This window comes from Bos grunniens, chromosome 2, assembly GCF_055505025.1.
Source record: "Bos grunniens cultivar Pamir isolate PY7600 chromosome 2, Bosgru_T2T1.0, whole genome shotgun sequence".
Taxonomy (NCBI): Eukaryota; Metazoa; Chordata; class Mammalia; order Artiodactyla; family Bovidae; genus Bos; species Bos grunniens.
Window position 1 is genome coordinate 38,608,237 of NC_141166.1, and position 22,598 is coordinate 38,630,834.

Sequence of the window (22,598 nt, forward strand, 5' to 3'; positions counted from 1 at the left end):
TATAAATAAGTTTATGTATTCTTATCTGTGCATAAAATAATTCTTGGAATATACAAGAAATTGGTAACCAGGGTTATTTCTGAAAGGAAGGACCAAATGCTGGGAGACCGAGGAAGCAGGGAGCCTGACTGATCCCCTTGTGCTGTTTGTATGTGTAACTGATAGTGGTGGGTCAGGCTGCTGTACAAACACTTCAGCCAGGCCACATGACACATTTCAGAAGTAAACCAGGAAAGTGCAGCAGGCATTGCATTTTATGGAAACAGATGGCCCTTTGAGTGTTGACTTTTGTCATTTCCTCAGACTGAATGTTATAATAGCCAGTAGTTCTTGGCTTCTCGGATATCAATTGCTGGTCTCCAGGTATACTGCCATGAGGGGCTAGGGGAACTGTAGGTGGTCCCAGCGATAATCATGTGTTCTTCATTCTTTGAATTTCTTGTCTGTCAGTGAACTGAAGAAAAGAAATGTAGTTGATGGTTAATCACTGACCCCTGATTACCCCTTTATGGTCTGGCCCAGCTTACTTAATATTTAGAGTATACTATTGTAAGTTATATGTAAATATATTTAAGTATTATATTTTATGTAAATATATTTAAATATTATATTTTATATATTTAATATAATAATCTCAATATGTGTGTATATATATAACTCTCTGTATATATTTGTATGTGTGTGTTTTAATTGTACCATTTTAAAGTAACTATCTCTATTCAATCCCTTTCACATTGTCTTAGGCATGTATTTTTATTCCCAGGCTAATTCACTTAAATAAGATTGATCCCCATGCTCCAAGTGAGATGCTCTATGGACGAATGGGCTATATCAGTGCTCTCCTGTTTGTTAATAAGAACTTTGGAGAGGAAAAGATTCCTCAGAGCCATATTCAGCAGGTACCACGTTTTGTGCTTTCTAGCGTCTTTTTATGACCCCACTTCCTGTCTGCCTAAACTGTTGGTTTCCCTGTTGGCACATCCCAGGTAGCTGGCCGGGAAGGTGTATCTTGACCTCTGAAGGTCAGGCATGATCCCAGCACCACCAGCTTCACATGGGGTGCTGTGGGACACTGAAGGGAGTGACTCAGAGTAAGAAGTCCAGCTGCTCCATTTGAGAGTTCAGGGGCCATTCAGAGGAAGATAAGGGCCAGAATAATCCCGTGTGCTTCTCTGAGTACAGAGTCAAACTGTGCCCATTCATGGCCATAAGGTGATGTCTAACTTGTCATGTTCCCCAGTACCTGTTAGCAAAAATCCCTTGTCTCCATTCTAATTCTTTCCTTATTCTGGTTGGGTTTCTCTCTGTAGATTTGTGAAACAGTCTTAACTTCTGGAGAAGATCTAGCTAGAAAGAGAAGGTTCACAGGAAAGACTCCACTGATGTATGAATGGTACCAAGAATATTACGTGGGGGCTGCTCATGGCCTGGCAGGAATTTATTACTACCTGATGCAGGTAAGAGGTGGTAACAATGAAACTAGAATGTGGTTCCTATGGTACTATCTAGGGTGAGAAGACATGTGCTCCAGCTCAGTTTTTTCATTCTATCAACTGCTTCATCACTCTTCTGGTAATTACCTGGCCTAGATAAACGAGTAGTGCCTGCCAAGGGCGTCCCTGGTGCCTCAGTGGTAAAGAACCTGCCTGCCAATGCAGGAGATGCAGGTTCGATCCCTGGGTCAGGAAGATCCCCTGGAGAAGGAAATCACAACCCACTGTAGTTTCTTGCCTGGGAAATCCCATGGACAGAGGAGCCTGGCAGGCTACAGTCCATGGGGTTGCAAAGAGTCAGACACAATGCAATGACTTAATAACAACAGCACTTGCCAAAGTGTATTTGAAGTGTATTAGCGTAAAAGGCGCTGTGCTTTGAGATGATGTTTGATTTGTAGGTGACCATACTTGCCCACCTCATGCCACTTGTGCAGAGTAAGTGTTTTGACCTATTCTTCTATATGAAGTGCCCTCTGCTCTGCTCTGCTCTTTCAGCAGATGCCTTGAATTAATACTGCTCCTCATTATAATGTACAACCCATTGAAAGAAGTTGCAGGAGTAAGAACAAAATCAGTAGAAAACAAGGAAGGATCTGCTACCTAAAGCGCAGTTAGAGAGCAAAACTGAGGAGCCTTTTCAGTGGATTTTGTGTAATTTACCTGAAAAATAGCTGAATATGCCATGTTCCAGGATTTCCCTGGTAGCTCAACTGGTAAAGAATCTTCCTGCAATGCAGGAGATCCCAGTTCAATTCCTGGATCGGGAAGATCCCCTGGAGAATGGATAGGCTACCCGCTCTAGTATTTTGGGGCTTCCCTGATGGCTCAGATGGTAAAGAATCTGCCTGCAATGTGGGAGACCTGGGTTGGATCCCTGGTTTGGGAAGATCCGCTGGAGGAGGGCTTGGCAACCCACTCCAGTATTCTTGCCTGGAGAATCCACATGGACAGAGGAGCCTGGCAAGCTGTAGTCAAGGGGTTGTAAAGAATTGTACGTGACTGAGCGACTAAGCACAGCACATGCCATGTTCAACAGTTCTTTGGTGCTAATACTGTTGGGAGACATCAGCCAAAGCCAGATAGACCGAGGGCAAATAGAGTATTACAGCAAGCATAACCTGGAAGGGGAGGTCAGAAGAGGGCTTCTCATGAGAGCATCATTTCCAGGGGCTTGTCTAGCTCTGCTGAAGGAGATATCGGCACTTGTGCTTAAGAATAAGAATTCACGGCAAAAGAATACTGATTTTTAATGATGGTAAAGGTGCCCCCCCCCCCGTCAATTTCCCAAACTACAGTGTAACATAACGAAAAATGTTTCATTAATACATTCAACAAGAGAGCTTGGATATAAATGCTCATAGCTGGTTGAGCAGCTGTAATAATGCCAAATCAACCTCACACCTGTCATTTCCCTGTAACTAAACAAGAACAGCAGAGCTGAAAAATAAAACCTTATTATTGCTTTTGAATGCATAACCATACTTGGAGTGTTACTGGCAGTAAGAGACCAGCAGTGACGTTTATTCTGCACTTCTCAAATCAGAGTTATATAATTAGGGGTTTTGACATTTTAAGCTTAAATTCTTTTTTCTGGCACACTTCCCTCACTGACTCTCTATTTCCGGAAGTAAATACAGATTCTTCAAAGTTTTCAGAAAAGAAGAACAACTTCGATGTGCCAAGGTGAGTTAGAGTCATACGTGTCAGTGACGATGGCTTCATGACCTTTCTTCGAAGCAGATCATCAGGAGGTGTCTTACCCTCGGCTTCCATGCATTTGGTTATAATAAGAAATCTGGAAACCCAAGTATTGCATTTTCCATTTGTACATTATTATCTATTTGAAATGATTTAATTTTTAATCCTCAAAGTCCATTCTGATAGGTGCATAAGTATCAACATGAAATGTAGTTTTTAGGCCATTTTGAGAACTTCTGCAAGTTTGAGGAGAATCCAGCCATTCAGCTCTCACACTTTAAACTGCGCTTGAACAATGTTCTTTGCATAAAGTGGAATCTGAGTGTGTCTGCAGAACTTAGTGCATGTTCAGTGTCCATGAAAGCCTATGGTCGGTATCGTCTCATGCCCTGCCACCACTGCCTCCTGCCTGACTTCACAGCACTGCCCCCTCCCACCCCAAATGCCCGGCCCCTGCCTGGCAAAGACAGCACTGCATTTGTTGTTTAAAAGAAGTATGAGGTACACTGAATTAGGACCAGGACCAAAACTAAAAAGTATATCAAAAGTATAGGCTCATATGCCATATGACACCAAATCCTGTAATTCTGTTCATTATTGTATCTAAATAAGCCTTCATAAGTATCAGTTCCAAATCTTTTGCAGAAAGACTTAATCTAGAGTCACACCAATTGGGGATTTAGATCCTAGGTTTCCCAACTTGTTAGCATCTTCTGTTGGAAATATCACCCACCATTACTCTAAATGGGCTTCACTGGTGGCTCAGTCAGTGAAGAATCTGCCTGTAATGCAGGAGACCCAGGTTCAGTACCTGGGTCGGGAATATTCCCTGCAGAAAGAAATGACAACCCACTCCAGTATTCTTGCCTGGGAAATCCCATGGACAGAGGGGCCTGATGGGCTACAGTCCATGGGGTCTCGAAGAGTTGGACATGATTTAGCAACTAAACACTGCTACTACTTTAGATGAAAGTTGTACCTGATTTATCTAATGCATCTCTTTGTGGTCCTTAAAGTGTGCTTAAGGTACTAAGACCTTAGGAAACTTCTCTTAGCTCACATTCTTAAGCATTGGCTTTGGACATTTTTATATGTATCTAGATAAAAATAAATATTGAAAATAATATGTATATAAGGTTCCAGATGTAAACTGATAGCCTAATTTTGGTTTGTGCCAGTAGGTGAAAAAATTGGCTGGAATCCAAAACCATTTAATGACTTCCAATTCATTTTGGTCATCTTTTCCTCTCTTTTTAAACCCATCCCTGACAGGACTGAGTGACTAACTCTTTGACTTGGAGCGTTAAAAAGGACTGTTTGTTTCAGCAAAACTAATAATTCTCATTTTTGTTTCTAGCCCAGCCTTCAAGTGAGCCATGCGAAGCTACATAATTTGGTCAAGCCCAGTGTAGACTACGTCTGCCAACTGAAATTCCCTTCAGGCAATTACCCTCCTTGCGTGGACGACAGTCGTGATCTGCTGATCCACTGGTGCCACGGTGCTCCCGGGGTAATCTACATGCTCACTCAGGCCTACAAGGTAATACGAGCTTTCTCATGTTTAGAGATAAGTTAGCAGAGTATAAAATTCTATCACCTTAATTAGTTTCCTGTATAATTCTTCAAGGATACATAGACAAACCATTTGTTGGACCTAACCTCATTTGGCTATATGAGTTATAATTCATTCTCACAGTATCCTTTTATACCATAGCACACATTATTTCACAGAACAGGGAACCACTTCACTTGACGGGTAGAGTAGCCAAGATCTATAGTGTTAGTGGCAAAGACAAGATAAATATCCCAGGAGCTCAATTAAAAATAGAAAGGATTCTCCCTGGACATTGATGGTGGCAATATAAAATGGTACAGCTACTATAAAAAGCAGTTTGACAGTTCATCAAAAAATTAAACACAGGATTAAACATATGCTCAAGCAATTCCACTCCTTGGTATATACCTAAAAGAAGTGAAAATGAGGTTTCAAACAGGTATATGTACACCAGCGTTCCCTAGCAGCATTGTTCACAGTAGCCAAAAAGTGGAAACAATCCAAGTGTCCATCAGCAGACAAATGGTTGGGCAAAATACGGTGTCTACATGCAACAGAATATGATTTATCCCTAAAAAAGAATTAACTTCTGATCCATACTACAACATGCATGAACGTTGAAAACATGATGCCAAGTGAAACACGCCAGAAACAAAAGGGCAGATCCAGTATAACTCCACTTACTTGCTGTGATGGGTAATGTGAGATATATAAAATAGACATATTCATAGTGAGAGAGTAGCGTAAAAGTTACCAAAGGCTAGGGGCTGAGAATGATTACTTCATGGGTACAGAGTTTCTGTCTGGGATGTTGAAAAGGTTTTAGAAATAGATAATGGTGATGGTTGTATTAATACAACATCAGTTCAGTTCAGTCGGTTAGTCGTGTCCAACTGCAAACCCATGGATTGCAGCACGCCCATAACCAACTCCTGGAGCCTACTCAAACTCATGTCCATCGTGTCAGTGATGCCATCCAACCATCTCATCCTCTGTCATCCCCTTCTCCTCCTGCCTTCAGTCTTTCCCAGCATCAGGGTCTTGTCCAGTGAGTTGGTTCTTGACATCATGGGGCCAAAGTATTAGAGTTTCTGCTTCAGCATCAGTCCTTCCAATGAATATTCAGGACTGATTTCCTTTAGGATGGACTGGTTGGATCTCCTTGCAGTCCAAGGGACTCTCAAGAGTCTTCTCCAACACCACACTTCAAAAGCATCAATTCTTCCGCGCTCAGCTTTCTTTATAGTCCAACTCTCACATCCATGCATGACTAATGGAAAAACCGTAGCTTTGACTAGACGGACCTTTGTTGGTAAAGTAATGTCTCTGCTTTCTAATATGCTGTCTAGGTTGGTCATAACTTTTCTTCCAAGGAGCAGGCATCTTTTAATTTCATGGCTGCAGTCATCACCTGCAGTGATTTTGGAGCCCCCCAAAATAAAGTCTCTTGGTGTTTCCATTGCTTCCCCATCTATTTGCCATGAAGTGATGGGACCATCACTTCGTGAACTAAGATGCCATGATCTTAGTTTTCTGAATGTTGAGTTTTAAACCAACTTTTTCACTCTCCTCTTTGACTTTAATCAAGACGCTCTTTAGTTCTTCACTTTCTGCCATAAGGGTGGTGTCATCTGCATATCTGAGGTTATTGATATTTCTCCCAGCAATCTTGATTCCAGCTTGGGCTTCATCCAGCCCAGCATTTCACATGATGTACTCTGCATAGAAGTTAAATAAGCAGAGTAACAGTATACAGCCTTGACGTACTCCTTTCCCGATATGGAACCAGTCTGTTGTTCCCAGTCTGTTGCTCCATGTCCAGTTCTAACTGTTGCTTCTTGACTTGCATACAGATTTCTCAGGAAGCAGGTCTGGTGGTCTAGTATTCCCATCTCTTTAAGAATTTTCCAGCTTGTTGTGATCCACACAGTCAAAGACTTTGGCATAGTCAGTAAAACAAAAGTAGATGTTTTTCTGGAACTCTCTTGCTTTTTCGATGATCCAACAGATGTTGGCAATTTAATCTCTGGTTCCTATGCCTTTTCTAATACCAGCATGAACATCTGGAAGTTCACTGTTCACATACTGTTGAAGCCTGGCTTGGAGAATTTTGAGCATTACTTTGCTAGCGTGTGAGATGAGTGCATTTGTGCAGTAGTTTGAACATTCTTTGGCATTGCCTTTCTTTGGGATCGGGAGACTCAATATGCAAAATTTGCTGGCATACTGAGTGCAGCACTTTCACAGCATCATCTTTTAGGATTTGAAATCGCTCAGCTGGAATGCTGTCATTTCCACTAGCTTTGTTCATAGTGATGCTTCCTAAGGCCCACTTGACTTTGCATTCCAGTATGTCTGGCTCTAGGTGAGTGATCACACCATCGTGATTATCTGGGTCATGAAGATCTTTTTTGTATAGTTCTTCTGTGTATTCTTGCCACCTCTTCTTAATATCTTCTGCTTCTGTTAGGTCCGTACCATTTCTGTCCTTCATTGTGCTCAACTTTGCATGAAATGTTCCCTTGGTATCTCTAATTTTCTTGAAGAGATCTCTAGTCTTTCCCATGCTATTGTTTTCCTCTGTTTCTTTGCATTGATCACCGAGGAAGGCTTTCTTATCTCTCCTTGCTATTCTTTAGAATTCTGCATTCAAATGGGTATATCTTTCCTTTTCTCCTTTGCCTTTAGCTTCTCTTCTTTTCTCAGCTATTTGTAATGCCTCCTCAGACAGCCATTTTGCCTTTTTGCATTTCTTTTTCTTAGGGATGGTCTTGATCACTGCCTCTGGTACAATGTCACAAACCTCTGTCCATAGTTCTTCAGGCACTCTGTCTATCAGTTCTAATCCCTTGAATCTATTTGTCACTTTCACTGTATAATCATAAGGGATTTGATTTAGGTCATACCTGAATGGTCTAGTGGTTTTCCCTACTTTGTTCAATTTCAGTCTGAATTTGGCAAATAGGTGTTCATGATCTGAGCCACAGTCAGCTCCCAGTCTTGTTTTTGCTGACTGTATAGAGCTTCTCCATCTTTGGCTACAAAGAATATAATCAATCTGATTTCAGTGTGGACCATCTGGTGATGTCCATGTGTAGAGTCTTCTCTTGTATTGTTGGAAGAGGGTGTTTGCTATGACCAGTGTGTTCCCTTGCCAAAACTCTGTTAGCCTTTGACCTGTTTATTTGTATTCCACAGCCAAATTTGCCTGTTATTCCAGGTAGTTCTTGACTTCCAACTTTTGCATTCCAGACCCTATAACGAAGAGGACATTTTTTTTGGTGTTAGTTCTAGAAGGTCTAATAGGTATTCATAGAACCATTCAGCTTCAGCTTCTTCAGCATTATTGGTCAGGGCCTAGACTTGGATTACTGTTATATTGCATGGTTTGCCTTGGAAACGAACAGAGATCATTCTCTCCTTTTTGAGATTACAAACAAGTACTGCATTCTGGACTCTTTTAGTTAACTGTGATGGCTACTCCATTTCTTCTAAGGGATTCTTGCCCGCTGTAGTAGATATAATGGTCATCTGAGTTAAATCACCCATTCCAGTTCGTTTTAGTTCATTGATTCCTAAAATGTCAATGTTCACTCTTGCCATCTCCTGTTTGACCACTTCCAATTTGCCTTGATTCATAGATGTAACATTCAAGGTTCCTATGCAATATTGCTCTTTACAGCATTGGACCTTGCTTCCATCACCCTTCACATCCACAACTGGGTGTTGTGTTTGTTTTGGCTCCATTTCTTCATTGTTTTTGGAGTTATTTCTCCATTCTTCTCTAGTAGCATATTGGGCATCTACCGCCCTGGGGAGTTCATCTATCACTGTCCTGTCTTTTTGCCTTTTCATACTATTCATGGGGTTCTCAGGGCAAGAATACTGAAGTGGTTTGCATTCCCTTCTTCAGTGGACCACACTTTGTCAGAACTGTCCACCATGACCCGTCCATCTTGGGTGGCCCTACAGGCTGGCTCATAGTTGCATTGAGCTAGACCAGGCTGTGGTCCATGTGATCAGATTGGTTAGTTTACTGTGATTGTGCTTTTCATTCTGTCTGTCCTCTGATGGATAAGGATAAGAGGCTTATGGAAGCTTCCTGATGGAGAGACTGGCTGTGGGGGAAACTGGGTCTTGTCCTGATGTGTGGGGCCATGTTCAGTAAATCTTTAATCCGGCTTTTGTTGGTGGGCTGGGCTGTGTTCCCTCTCTGTTGCTTGACCTGAAGCCAAACTATGGTGGAGGTTTTGAAGATAATGGTGACCTCCTTCAAAAGGTCCGATGCAGTCACTGCTGCACTCAGTGCCCACAACCTTGCCACAGGCCACCACCGACCCACACCTCTGCCAGAGACTCCTGGACACTCATGGGCATATCTGGGTCAGTTTCTTATGGGGTCACTGCTCCTTTCTCCTGGGTCCTGGTGTGCACAAGATTTTATTTGTGCCCTCCAAGAATCTCTTTCCGCAATCCTGTTTAAGTTCTGGTAGTTCTTTGGTGGGGTTACTGGCAACCTCCTCCTAGAGTTCTGCCATATCCAGGTCTGCTGCACCCAGAGCCCCTGTCCCTGCAGCAGGCCACATACCTCCTCAGGAGACACTCAGACACAGTTCTGGCTCAGTCTCTGTGGGTTGGGCGTGCGTTTTGTGCCCTTTCCCAGATCTGGGCAGCTCAGATGACCAGGTTCTTGGTGAGTGCGCTGTCCAAGGTGGGCCATGCGTCTTAATCACCTCCCCGGTCCCGGCCTCTTGGTTTCCCAGGTGTGCCACAAGAACTCCATCTCAGATGTGCTGTATGTCTCCTCTGTAGACCTGATCTCAGGCTGTGACCCTCCTGGCAGGTGTCAGCCATCCAGAATCTCAGGAAGATTTGGTTAGCAGCTGGGAGCCTGCTCACAGTTTGGTGGAAGATGCCATCTCTGTGGCTGAGGTTGCAGCAGACCCTTGCCTCTGGCTCAAGCCTGCCTCTCTGCCTCTGGGCGGGGAGGGACCAGTGTGCAGGGGGCTAGCTGTACTTTGGTATTCCCTCAATCCTTTGTTCTGTGAGCAGGCCAGACTGTGCATTAGGGGTTAGGTTGGGCTTCCCTGGTGGCTCAGATGTTAAAGCGTCTGCCTGCAATGTGAGAGACCTGGGTTCAACCCTGGGTCGGGAAGATCCCCTGGAGAAGGAAATGGCAACCCACTCCAGTATTCTGGCCTGGAGAATCCCATGGACGGAGGAGCCTGGTGGGCTACAGTCCACGAGGATCCTGGTGGGCTGCAGTCCACGAGGTCGCAAACAGTCCGACACAGCTGAGCGACTTCACTTTCACTTCCACTTGGAGCCTTTCATGGGCTAGTTCTTTTCCGCAGTTGCAGTTAGGCATGTTTTCTGTGATTTGTTTGTTTTTTTCTTTTCTCCCGGTTATGTTGCTTTCTGAGATTCCAAAACTCCCCATGGACCCACCTGTGAGAGCATTTCCTACTGTATGGAAACTTCTCCCTCACGACTCCCTCCCCAGGACAGGTCTCCATCCCTAGCTCTTTTGTCTCTCCTTTTGTCTTTTATATTTTGTCCTACCTCCTTTCCAAGAGAATGGGCTGCCTTTCTGCCTGTTGTCCTCCGCCAGTGTTCAGAAGTTGTTTTGTGGAAGTTGCTCAGCATTCACACAATCTTTTGATGAATTTGTGGGGGAGAAAGTGGTCTGCCCGTCCTATTCTTAAACCATCTTGAAACAACACAGGGGATGTAATTAGTGCCATTGAACTGTCCACTTTATAAAATGGTAACTTTCATACATATATTTCACCATAATTTTTAAAATGCAAGTATCACTTCTGAAAAAGTATTTTATGACAGAGCCATAATCAAAGAAGCAAAGGTTTTTATTTGAGGGGGGAAAATGGAAGTACACCAAGATATTGATGTTCATTGGTACGTGTTCTACGAATGACAGTTTTATAGACTCTAAATAGTCTCTGGCATCTTACGGTCTGAATAAGCCCTCAGATTTTGCCTTCAGAAAGTCAAATATAATACAAAAATTTTTTTAAACTGTCTAGCTCTACTTTTATACTGTAATGAGATATTAAAAATATCTACTCAGAAAATATTTCTCAGGAATTCCCTGGCAGTCCAGTGGTTGGGACTGTGTCCTATTGCAGAGGATATGGGTTCAGTCCCTGGTTGGGAAACTAAGATCCCACAAGCTACATGGCATGGGAAAAAAATACACACACAAACACACACACATGTATTTTTCACATCTTTAATCAAGAGTTAGGAGGTCACAAAGATTGTAAAGATGTATCTCTATTTTTCTGACAAAGTATAGTGTTTATAATCAATTTTATAAACAGTTTCTTCTTCAGGGTATAAAGAAACTTTCTAATAGTGAAGAGCATCATTGTTACAGAGAGAATAGTGTTTATCCTTTGCAAAGTGACTAAGGATAATAGCAAGTTGCAAGTAAATAAGGCTACTTCGCCAGTAACATTCAGTTATACAAACACTATGGCTCCATGATAAAGAATCCACCTGCCAATGCAGGAGACATGGGTTTGATCCCTGGGTTGGGAAGATCCCCTGCAAAAGGAAATGGCAACCCACTCCAGCATTCTTATGTGGGAAATCCCATGGACAGAGGATCCTGGTGGGCTGCAGTCCATGGGGTCACAGAGAGTCTGAAAAGACTTAGCAACTAAAAAACAGCAACAACACAAACACACATGCATATAAAACTTAGATCATATAGACGAGATCATGTCCAGTTATGTATTTAAAAACAAAAATTGCTAATAAATTATTGTAATTTTTCCCCACCAATATAACATATCTCTGTGTCTCTGAATTCTTTACCCTTTCTTACTAAGCCACCTCCCTTTCTCTTCCTCCCTTTTCCCATTTCCTTTTGTCTCCTATCAGGAAGGAAGGTCAATAGAAGTGTCTTTTATATCCCTTATACTAAACTCTGTCCCGTGACTCTGCAGGTGTTCAAAGAAGAACGGTATCTCAATGATGCCTATCAGTGTGCGGACGTGATCTGGCAGTACGGCTTGCTGAAGAAGGGGTATGGGCTGTGCCACGGCACTGCAGGGAATGCCTACGCCTTCCTGTCACTGTACAGCCTCACGCAGGATGCGAAGTACCTGTACAGGGCCTGTAAGGTAGGATTCAGGACCGCCAAACACAGCACACCTTTGCAGAAATGGCTCTGGTTAATCTGATTTAATTCATTTATTTTTTTAAACCATAAGTCTATAGAACAGACACAGTTTAAGAAAAATCATTCAATTGAATTAGGTGTTTGTTTTTGTTTTTTTTAAAGGATATAATTCTACTCAACAGCATTGGTGGGGGATGTTGTTTTGCTGGAAGCTGTAAGGTGGTTTTGTTCCTTTCTTCTTTGATAGCCCTGGAGACGTGACTCAGAAGCTCATTAAATTCCTCCCATGCTTTGTAGTTTCTTTTTAGACCATCCATTTCTCTGGATTAAACCCTTTCCCTGCCTTGAGAATAGTTTTTGACTTTTCAGAGTAAATCTTAGAGACAACCTCTGTCAACTTTTAGGAGTCTCTAGAAGAAGTCATTTCAATAATTTAACTTGGTCTCGTTTTTAGTTTGCTGAATGGTGCTTAGATTATGGAGAACACGGATGCCGGACACCAGACACCCCCTTCTCCCTCTTTGAAGGTATTTTCCACACATTACTTATTTGACTTATAATATCAGCATCCACTTCTCTCCTTAGTAATATGTTGCATTTTATCAAGTTAATTTTATAGTTATTTTTAAACTACTTCTTTATTTCCTAATATGATAGCTCAGTATTAAAAATCCATTAGCACCCAGACCACTGTGGATCCAATAGTAGTAATTATGATGACTGCTGTTTATGGAGCCAGGCACATGCTAGGCATTTTGTAGATGTCATCATAAATCATCTCATCAGAAATATGTATTATTATCCTCATGTCATAGATGAGATCTCTGAGGCTCAAACAGGGAAGTCAGGCCATGATGAAGGAGCTCACATATGGTAGATGGTAGGGCCGTGCCTTAAACCAGTCTGGCTCCACTCCCCCTCCTGTCTCCTACCTGCATAAAGAGGCTGGGCACCTTACTAGTGTTCCCCTCTAATGAGCTGCAACATATAAAAACAGACACCTACTTCATTCAAATCATATAAATTATATTGTCATGTTGTTTATGATGCAAAATGAAGCCACTCTATAAAAAATATCATCTTTTGGTGTAATAACTTCTGACTCTTTCTTTTCCTTCAGGAATGGCTGGAACAATATATTTCTTGGCTGACCTCCTAGTGCCCACAAAAGCCAGGTTCCCCGCATTTGAACTGTAAAAGGAAAGCTCCCCCTCTGCGCCTCACTGCATGAACCTCTCTTATCAAACCTTGGCTAAAGCAACAATAGAGTCAGGCTCTGTATGTAATTTAGTTGACTGTTTTTTCAGAATATGTCTTTAGTTCAGTTCCTTTTTGTTATTGACTTTTATTTTAAAGTATCCAAGGAAATCTTAAGTAACTTCAGTTTCTTCTAAAGGGAAGGTAGGTGATATGTATAGTATTTTGAGGGCATATTTGTATATATTTCAGAACTTAGGGGCAATTGTATTCTTACTTAAGCTTATGAATATAATCATCTGTTACTGTTCTAAAAATATTTAAAAGAAACTAAATGTAGATAAAGACATGCTTCTTGTTTGATAGTGCCCTCCACCTCTTCTCTTTAGTATTTTAATAACAGTTTTATGACTTTGCTTTTCTCTAAGTGGTTGATTATGAAAGGGGACAAAATTTGGAAAAGTTGTCAACTGGGCTAGGGACCTAAGCACCATTTTTCAAATTCACAATCTTTACCTAAACATACTTTCAAATTTGCCCCTTTTAGGGAGCATTCAGGCTCTATAATCCAACGCCTTTATCAAAAACTTCTAAAATGGGATGGTCGTTATATGAAAATTATGATTTGATGGTTATTTCAAGATAAACTAACAAAAAGTTTGTTTTTTCCAGATAAGCTAATACATTTTGGAATTACTTAATATAAATGTGTTCCTTCTTTGGAATTAGTAAGATCAGGAAATGAGATTTCTATGTGTGAATATATTATGACCCAGGATTTGAGTCCACCCTTTCTGACTGACCTTCTAAACTTTAACTTGTGTTCTACTTATCTTGCAAAGACTATGCTTTGTAAAGTGTTGCCTGCTTGGTACAAGCCATCAGATATTTTCCTTCCTATCTATCTAGATGTTGGTCTTTTCACTAGATAGTAGAGCATTCTACTTGTTTAAAGAGGGAGGACAGGATGCTATATGGCAGAATCGCTAAGCTTTTGATAGAAATGCTGTTTATTGAGACAGTATTACCCAGTGATCGTTCTTAGAACAAATAGCTTTTGTCTCTGCATACTCTAGGCTTTAACACTCATCAGTTTCTGAGCCCTCAGGATCGGTTATTTATATGGTAGGTGAAGAATTCCTGGTGCTTTAAATTCCATACCAATGTTTTGACTTATCAGCTCCCATTCCTCCTCCTTCCATTGCTGATTTTCCCAGGCTTGTTTCGTCTTTTCTGTGTATATCCACTGATTTTGAAACATTTCGCCACTTTAAAAAACAGGGTCTAAGAATTTTAAATGTGCCTATTTCACAGCTCTCTGGGTCACAAAAATATGCTATTTTTAACTGGAACTTTGAACCAAATTCCCACTGAGTGTATGTTGATTCCTGTGAGTAGAAATCCCCTATTATTTTCCATGTAGCACCAAAATAGCTAATATTGTTGGAAACTGCCTGACCCTTTAAAGGCTAATGACAGTGGGATCTAAGACACAGTCCACTGGCTCAGTTCCCAGGATTAGCTTACTCTGTGACTTGTGTTAGTCAGGACAACCTTGTGCTTCTCAGATTTTGAAGTGCTGCTGGTAAGCTATGTGCCAGCTTTGCCTTTCTCTTGAGCGTGAGCATTTCAGATCAAAGGGGTCAGTATTCACCGTAAAGCTAATTTGCCTTTGGCTGGGTGTCCAACTTGAAAGAACAGAGCCCGTATGGTTTAGTTACATGTCTTACTATACGCTACCTGCACTTTCAGCTTCTGTATTTACTAACCAAGGGAGAAAGAACAAAAAACACTCTCTACTAACCAGAGGACAGTGATCACAGTGCTTCACCAAACATCTTAATTAGTTTAACTCCAGGAAGACATCAAGGCAGGGAGTAGAACGTTTTGAGTAAGATTCTTATGTGTATTTCGATTGCAGTTTAGCTACTGTCATCCATTAGCAAATTTATCAATATTGACATTAAGTTTCAGTTATTAAACAGGCAAGATTTTATACTTGTGCCATTGTTTGTTTTATTTATGTTTATGAGCGCAGAAAGTTTGATAGGATTTTAAACTCAGGCAAAGGGTATAAAACTCAGACTAATAACCTAACAGCATGGAAGAAACTGAAATTTTATACTAGTTTTCTTAGTTTTGAAAGGAAGAGGCATCATTTCAGTTCTGTTTCTGTTATATCATTTTTCCCTCAGATATTTTTCTCCTTGTTAAAAAAGCAAAACAAAATGAAAAACTTCTCAAAATTGCTTTCCAGAAAACTCAGTAGTATCTTTTATCTCTATGTAAAAACTAGGTAGTAAAACCTTAAAACTGTGTCAGGCAGTATTCATTTATCCTCTCGTGTGTTTCTGTGAGTGTCACATCAATTATTTACATCAATCCTATTGATCTATGGTCCCATCAAGAAGTCAGTCTTTAATCCTTAGAGTCATTTGACTCCCTTTTCATCTTTGATGTCAGTTCCAATTACTTGGCATCAAAAGCCTTCACGGTAGGTAGAGTTTTAGGTAAAAGTGGCTATTTTCTCTCTTTTATTACAGCGTCCCTGTATAACTTAATTGAGAGATATGCTTTGCTCTTATGTCCTCGAGTTAATTTGTGTCTGATTTTATAATGCCTTGCCTTCTCTTGACTGAGTTTGAAGTACACGATGAGAAGAGTGAACATTTATTCATCTACTCTTTCAGCCACTTGAACTCATCTGTAGTCCTCCTTTATTCATGCCGAGTTCTGTCTCCAGTGCTGCCCACCCTAAATAGGTCAGAGCACCCCACTTCTGTGTTGTTAAGCTGTAGAAGAACTGCTTCTCTCCAACAGATAACAAAACAAAGCATTTGGGATATTCAGGAATCCTACGCCAATGTTACATTGCCATTTATTGGAAAGGGCTGGAATTGTATGTATTTCTATGTTCTATAAAGGATTTATCGTACTGCTTCTCAATAAAATTTTATTACGACCATACATTGTCATCTGCTTCTTGTTTACTTTGGTTTAAACTTAAGAAATATTTTCTTTCAGTGGTAAATGATGGCTTTTTCTTTATACTCATTCCCTAGGACTTGCTGCTGACTTTTTCTTCATTGTTGAGTCAAACAAGATTTGAAGTACTTTATGAATATAAAGAGGAAAACATTTTAAAATCTGATCATTAATAGAATTAAGAAGAATCTACTAGGCTTCAAGCAGGGCAGTATATTAACGATCCCATACGTATGAGAATCCACCCTGTGGTTAATAAAAGTCTCATTCTAGAAATTGATTTCCCTGCTGACCAGTTCTGAAGGGCACTTTGAATGGAGGGGGAGATTAAATGAGGCATAATTATAAAATGTGTGTACAGAGGTTGGAAAGGAGTTCTGGTCAGTCACCTGGCATGACTGTACTACTTCCTTTCATGACTCAGCCATTTAGTGTCACTTGGCACACCAGAATTTGCCAAATTATAAGATACTTTTTTCCAACCCCAAGTTACATTTTGTTCCCTGTACCTCTGATTAAAATGCCCTTCATTCCCCTTGTCTATCATTTGAATGACTTACATTGCTAAGGCTAAATTGAGTTATTTTTATTTTGCTCCTTTGATCAAATGAAGGTAGAGATGAGGGCACCCCATCTTGACATGTGGGTACAGGGCTGTGGAGAGGATGGTGCTTTGCAGAGGCCACCCAGAGACTCCAGAGTTATGTGTGGAGCATTCCCCCTGCCTTTTCACAAGATTACATTTCAATTGGTAAGGCAGCTAGCTTTGTTCTCTGGTTTACCATTTCCTGGCTCATCTTCCTACCAGAAGAAAAACAATGATAAGCACTTTCAGTTGCACCACAGTTGTAATCTCATGAGCAAACAAAACTTGAAGAAGTAATTCATCTCCTGCAACTTAGCCACAGTGGTTTATTTTTTCCTACACTTTGCATTCGAAAAAGCCTTTGACCCCCTGCTTCCCATACTCTCTGAATAGAATAACCAGTTTTGTGTCATTTCTTTTTCCCCAAGATAGTTCCCACTGTGGACTGTGTCATAAAGTCTCATGTATTTTCGACTCTTACAGGCATCATTTAAAGTAAGAAAAAGTACAAGTCAGTCCCCTGATAATTTGCTTTCTCATTCTGTTTCCTATCCAGATTCACCCTCTTCCTTCTGAAGCCGAGGGTCAGTTAACAAGGCAAGAGAACACTGGGCTTTTTCACATGTTGGCTTCATTGGTCCCATTATGTAAGCTTTGCAAACACTGTTTTCCAGAAGAAGCCATGTGCCAGTGAGTCTTCTGGGACTTATCTGACAATTTTGTGAGTAATGGAAGAAAGCAGCAAACACAGTAAGCCACGAGGTGAATAATGAGGATAGATGAATGGGTCTTAGCAGGACTGCTGCTCGTAGTCGACCAGTTTAATTTCACATTTCTACATTATGTTAGCTTTTCATCCACATGCAAATCACAAGCATGGTGACATGAAATCTGCAGCAAATGTTCTATCACTCTACAAGTAAGCGGCAGAGAAAGTATTTGTAAGGCACTTAGTCATTATGCAGAGAAAAGCGGGACTCTTGATAAATCAGTTTATAAAGTAGTTGCATAATTTCTCTTCTCTAATGGAGCTGGGGTATTAAGAAAGGTATCTGTAACCAGAGAAAGACTGATAACGGCTCACAGTGAAAGTTGATGGTTAATTTTGATTGAGTATCTGGCATTCAGGTATTAACATCACCCCCTTGCTGGTATAATCTGAACTGCTGGCAAAATTCATATGCTTCAGACTGCCATTTTATTTAATCATACCTGAGAAATGCTTTAAAACCATTCTATTCCCCAAGTTCATTAAGCATATATGTTATAAGCAAGATGTCTGGCGGAGGATTCTGTGTGCATGAGACACGTCCCCACCCTGACAACTCAGTCTGGTGAAGAAGATGGGGGAAGAGACAACTGATTACAAGGAAATATTTTTAAATATTCCTGTTCACCTTCCAACTAGTCTTTCCCTTATTCCACAAATTTCAAGCGTGTCCAAGTTTCTCCTATGACCTATGGTTTCTATCTGTATTTGTAGATAACTGAGTTCAGTACTAGGAGTACTGAATTCAGAGAGTTGTTATTTTTAGTCACTAAATCTTTGTGACCCCATGGACTGCAGCCTGCCAGGCTCCTCTATGGGATTCTCCAGGGAAGCATACTGGAGTAGGTAGCCATTTTCTTCTCCAGGGGACCTTCCAGATCCAGGGATCCAACCTGGGTCTCCTACATTGCAGGCAGATTCTTTACCATCTAAATCACCAGGGAATCCCACCTTATCTGCATACCCATCATTAGGAATCTTGTTAAGATGATTCTAAAATGCCAGTCTGGTGAGCCCTCAGAGTCTGCATGTCTAACAAGCTCCCAGACAATGCCCATGCTGCTGGCCACAGAGCATTTGAGTACCACGGGACTAGATAATGCATCACAGAATCCTGACTCTAGAGAAGAAGGAAGGAAGGTCAGGAGTTGGCTGATGAATTGAGAGAACTGATTGATGTTTTGATCAAAGAGCACATGCACTAATAGCAAGAGCATCAAAGAGCTGGGATGATTGGAGTCTGATTACTGATGTGACACAATTCCAAACCATGTCAGAGCAAAGGGTACAGCCTTGAAGAGATCAATTGTCTGTGATATAGATTGTAGCAAGGGAAAGGAATGAACTTGGAACAAATATGTGTTTACAGTTCTAATAGAAAAGTTGCCAAGGGTTTGGAATCTTTCAATTCAGAGTCCTAAGCTTCTGGTAATATGAGAATCATGTGGAAGATAATCTATACTAAATAATTAATTTGAATCATCTGGAATCAAGATTTGTATGAGGAAAATTAGACCCTTGCCATTGTTTAGAGTTTATAAGGAGCCACGACTAGTCAACTAATTGTTCAGTTCAGTTCAGTTGCTCAGTCGTGTCCGACTCTTTGCGACCCCATGAATTGCAGCACACCAGGCCTCCCTGTCCATCACCAACTCCCGGAGTTCACTCAGACTCAACGTCCATCAAGTCAGTGATGCCATCCAGCCATCTCATCCTGTCATCCCCTTCTCCTCCTGCCCCCAATCCCTCCCAGCATCAGAGTCTTTTCCAATGAGTCAACTCGTTGCATAAGGTGGCCAAAGTACTGGAGTTTCAGCTTCAGCATCATTCCCTCCAAAGAAATCCCAGGGCTGATCTCCTTCAGAATGGACTGGTTGGATCTCCATGCAGTCCAAGGGACTCTCAAGAGTCTTCTCCAAAACCTCAGTTCAAAAGCATCAATTCTTCAGCGCTCAGCTTTCTTCACAGTCCAGCTCTCACATCCATACATGACCACTGGAAAAACCATAGCCTTGGTTAGACGGACCTTTATTGGCAAAGTAATGTCTCTGCTTTTGAATATGCTATCTAGGTTGGTCATAACTTTCCTTCCAAGGAGTAAGTGTCTTTTAATTTCATGGCTGCAGTCACCATCTGCAGTGATTTTGGAGCCCCCAAAAATAAAGTCTGACACTGTTTCCACTGTTTCCCCATCTATTTGCCATGAAGTGATGGGACCAGATGCCATGATCTTTGTTTTCTGAATGTTGAGCTTTAAACCAACTTTTTCACTCTCCACTTTTCACTTTCATCAAGAGGCTTTTTAGTTCCTCTCCACTTTCTGCCAATAAGGGTGGTGTTAAAGGTATTTAAAAAAAAAAAAATCACATCCCTTTCTCCAGTTTTTTTTTTTCCTTAGCATGTTCTGAGTAATAAATGTACACCAGAGGTGTCATTTACACTTTATTTGCCACCATCTGTCATTTGCCATGTTTCCTAAATGAGAATTTCATAAAGTGATGTATAGTGTCACAGAGGTCATTTTTCCAAGGACACTTCAGTGCATAAGAACAGGGCTGAACCAGGAAGTTTGGAAATGTCACTAGAAATAGGAAAATCTCATTCATTTTTAACTTCTAAATTGAAACTGATACAAGTAAGCCTAGGCAGACACTCTTATTCACATTAGTGTGTTCCCTGCATGTTCTGTACTCAGGCTTGTGATGATGATTAGTCACTCAGTCGTGTCCAACTTGTTGTAACCCCATTAACTGTAGCCTGCCAAACTCCTCTGTCCATGGGATTATTTCCAGGCAAGAATACTGGAGTGGGTTGCCAGTTTGCTCCTGCAGGGGATGTTCTGTACTAGAAATTGATGTAAGATTAGATGACTCACATCACCAATGTATTGTTTACCACTTACTATAGTGAAAGAGCAGTGTGTCGTAATTTACCTTCACCAGTTCTCACCTGTCCCGTTAAGAATTAGCTTCATTTGCATATTACTGAAATATATTAATGACTATCTGATTTTGATGGTGTTTTCTTCTGTTTACTTGAAAAAGCCAAATTCATCATCTTTCTACCAGTCACTTCAAATTGCCCTTTTTGCTGAGTTTCCTAATTCACTTAATGATTTCCTAATTCACTTATAGGTGCTCAAGCCAATAAACGTGAATTAACATTCTCAGATTGTTGGTTCTCAAAGTGCAATCTCTGGCCCAATAAGGTTAATTAGCATAACCTGGAACTTGTTAGAAATGCAAACTTTAGGACCCAACCAAGACAAACTAAGTCAGATATGCTGACATAGAAAGCAATCTGCTTTAACAACCCCAGATGATTCTGATCAAGCTTGAGAAAAATTTTAAAATAATGAGGTTAACATTACATATTCTGTAGCCATGTAACTTAAACTTTAGTGTTTTCAATTTTCTGTTTTCTTGTTGTATTTTACAACACACACACAAATCTGTTGGCCCATGAAAAATACCGCGGGGCGGTCCCAAGATGGCGAAGGAATAGGACAGGAGACCACTTTCTCTCCCACAAATTCATCAAAAGCTCATTTGGATGTTGAACAACTTCCACAAGACAATGCTGGCAGAGGACACCAGGCACCCAGAAAGGCAACCCATTCTCTTCAAAAGGAGGTAGGACAAAATAGAAAAAAAAAAAAAAAAACAGAAACAAAAGTCAGCAACCTGGGGAGGAAGTTGTGAAGGAGGAGAAGTTTCCACAATAGGAAACCCTTCGATGGGTCTGTGGGGAGTTTTGGAATCTCAGAGGGCAACATAACCAGGAGGAAAAAAAAAAAAAAAAACCCCACAGAATACATGCCTAACCGCAACTGCCAGCAGAGAAGTAGCCCAGAGGCTCAAGTCCCCCACCAGGGAGGCAGGAGTTGCATCATTGGACCTTAGGGTAAGAACTGGGCCTGAATTCCCCAAGGATGATCCAAGGGCGCTAACGTGAGATAGCAACCCAAATCATGGGATCACCAGAGAGAAGAAAAAAAAAAAAAAACTTTGCCACAAATGCTCTAACGCACACCCTGGCATGCTCACAGAACAAAGGATTGAGCGAATACCAAAAGAGAGCTAGCTGGCTGCATATAGGCCCCTCCCCAGCTGGAGGCAGAGGGGGAGGCTTGTGAAAGCCAGAGCCAGAAGATGAGGGCTGCTGCAATCTCGGCCCCAGAGACAGCATCTTCCACCAAACTGTGAGCAGGCTCCCAGTTGCTAACGATGTCTTCCTGGGATCCTGGACGGTTGACATGTGCCAGGAGTGTCACAGCCTGAGACCAGCTCCCCAGAGGAGACACATGGCACACCTGAGACAGTGCTCTCATGGGGCACTCGGGAAACCACGCGGCTGGACCAGGGAGGTGATTGAGACACGTGGCCTACCTGGGACAGGGCGCTTGCCAAGCATCCAGTCACCTGAGCTGCTCAGACCTGGGAAGGGCACAAAATGCACACCCCAACAGGGTCTGAGCCCTTGCAGAGTACCCAAGGACCTGAGCGGCTTTGACCTGGGGAGGGCACAAAATGCGGGGCCCACTTGGGACAGTGCCCTTGCAGAGCACCCTGAAGCCTAAGCAGTGGAGACATGGGAAGCACACGCCACCTTGGCATGTGGCAAACAAACCCAGTGTGGTCCCTACACTGCAAGCACTCCCCACACATGCCAGCAACATTTGTTTGCAGTGTCCCTCCCTCCCCACAACACAACTGAACCTAAATAAGTGACCACCTAGCCTCCTTGTGTCAGGGCAGAAATTTGACACTGAAGAGACTGGCAGACAGAGGAAGCTAAAATAAACAAAGAAGAGGGAACTACTCTGGAAGCACAATATCAATATCAGTTGATATTGACTGAGCATTGGAGGGGCCTATAGACCTTGAGAACAAGTACAAGCTAGAACAAGGAACTATCTGAAACTGAACTGACCCCACACTGCCCACAACAGCTCCAGAGAAATTCCTAGATATGTTTTTACTATTGTCACTTAAAAAAATTTTTTTAAATTTAAGTTCTTTATTACTCCTTCAATTTTCATTTTTATACCCTACTATTACCTTGCCAAAAAAGACTCTATTTTTAAAGCAAATTTTATAAATATATATATTAATTTTGTGACTGACTTTGTTTTGTTTTTTCATATTGTATTTTTGAGAGTCTGA

General features: G+C 41.5%; 1 protein-coding gene and 1 long non-coding RNA gene across 4 annotated transcripts in view; one reads left to right on the forward strand and one right to left on the reverse strand.

The window, feature by feature from the left end:
* LANCL1 (LanC like glutathione S-transferase 1) overlaps window positions 1–16,060 on the forward strand; it is a 49,433-nt gene extending 33,373 nt beyond the window's left edge. For both annotated transcript variants that reach the window (XM_086341977.1, XM_086341984.1), the window contains exons 5-10: window positions 764–899; window positions 1,311–1,457; window positions 4,552–4,734; window positions 11,721–11,897; window positions 12,351–12,423; window positions 13,017–16,060. In XM_086341977.1, the coding sequence (XP_086198103.1) occupies window positions 764–899; window positions 1,311–1,457; window positions 4,552–4,734; window positions 11,721–11,897; window positions 12,351–12,423; window positions 13,017–13,093 (793 nt within the window). In that variant the 3' untranslated portion in view covers window positions 13,094–16,060. The remainder of the gene's footprint in view (window positions 1–763; window positions 900–1,310; window positions 1,458–4,551; window positions 4,735–11,720; window positions 11,898–12,350; window positions 12,424–13,016) is intronic.
* LOC147377918 (uncharacterized) overlaps window positions 1–22,598 on the reverse strand; it is a 147,085-nt gene that overhangs the window by 13,576 nt on the left and 110,911 nt on the right. The window contains exon 3 of one of the 2 annotated variants that reach the window (XR_015142492.1): window positions 18,955–19,428. The exons of the other annotated variant lie outside the window; for it this stretch is intronic. This is a non-coding gene — a long non-coding RNA (uncharacterized LOC147377918). Of the gene's footprint in view, window positions 1–18,954; window positions 19,429–22,598 lie in introns of those variants that run through there. 2 annotated transcript variants of the gene reach the window in all.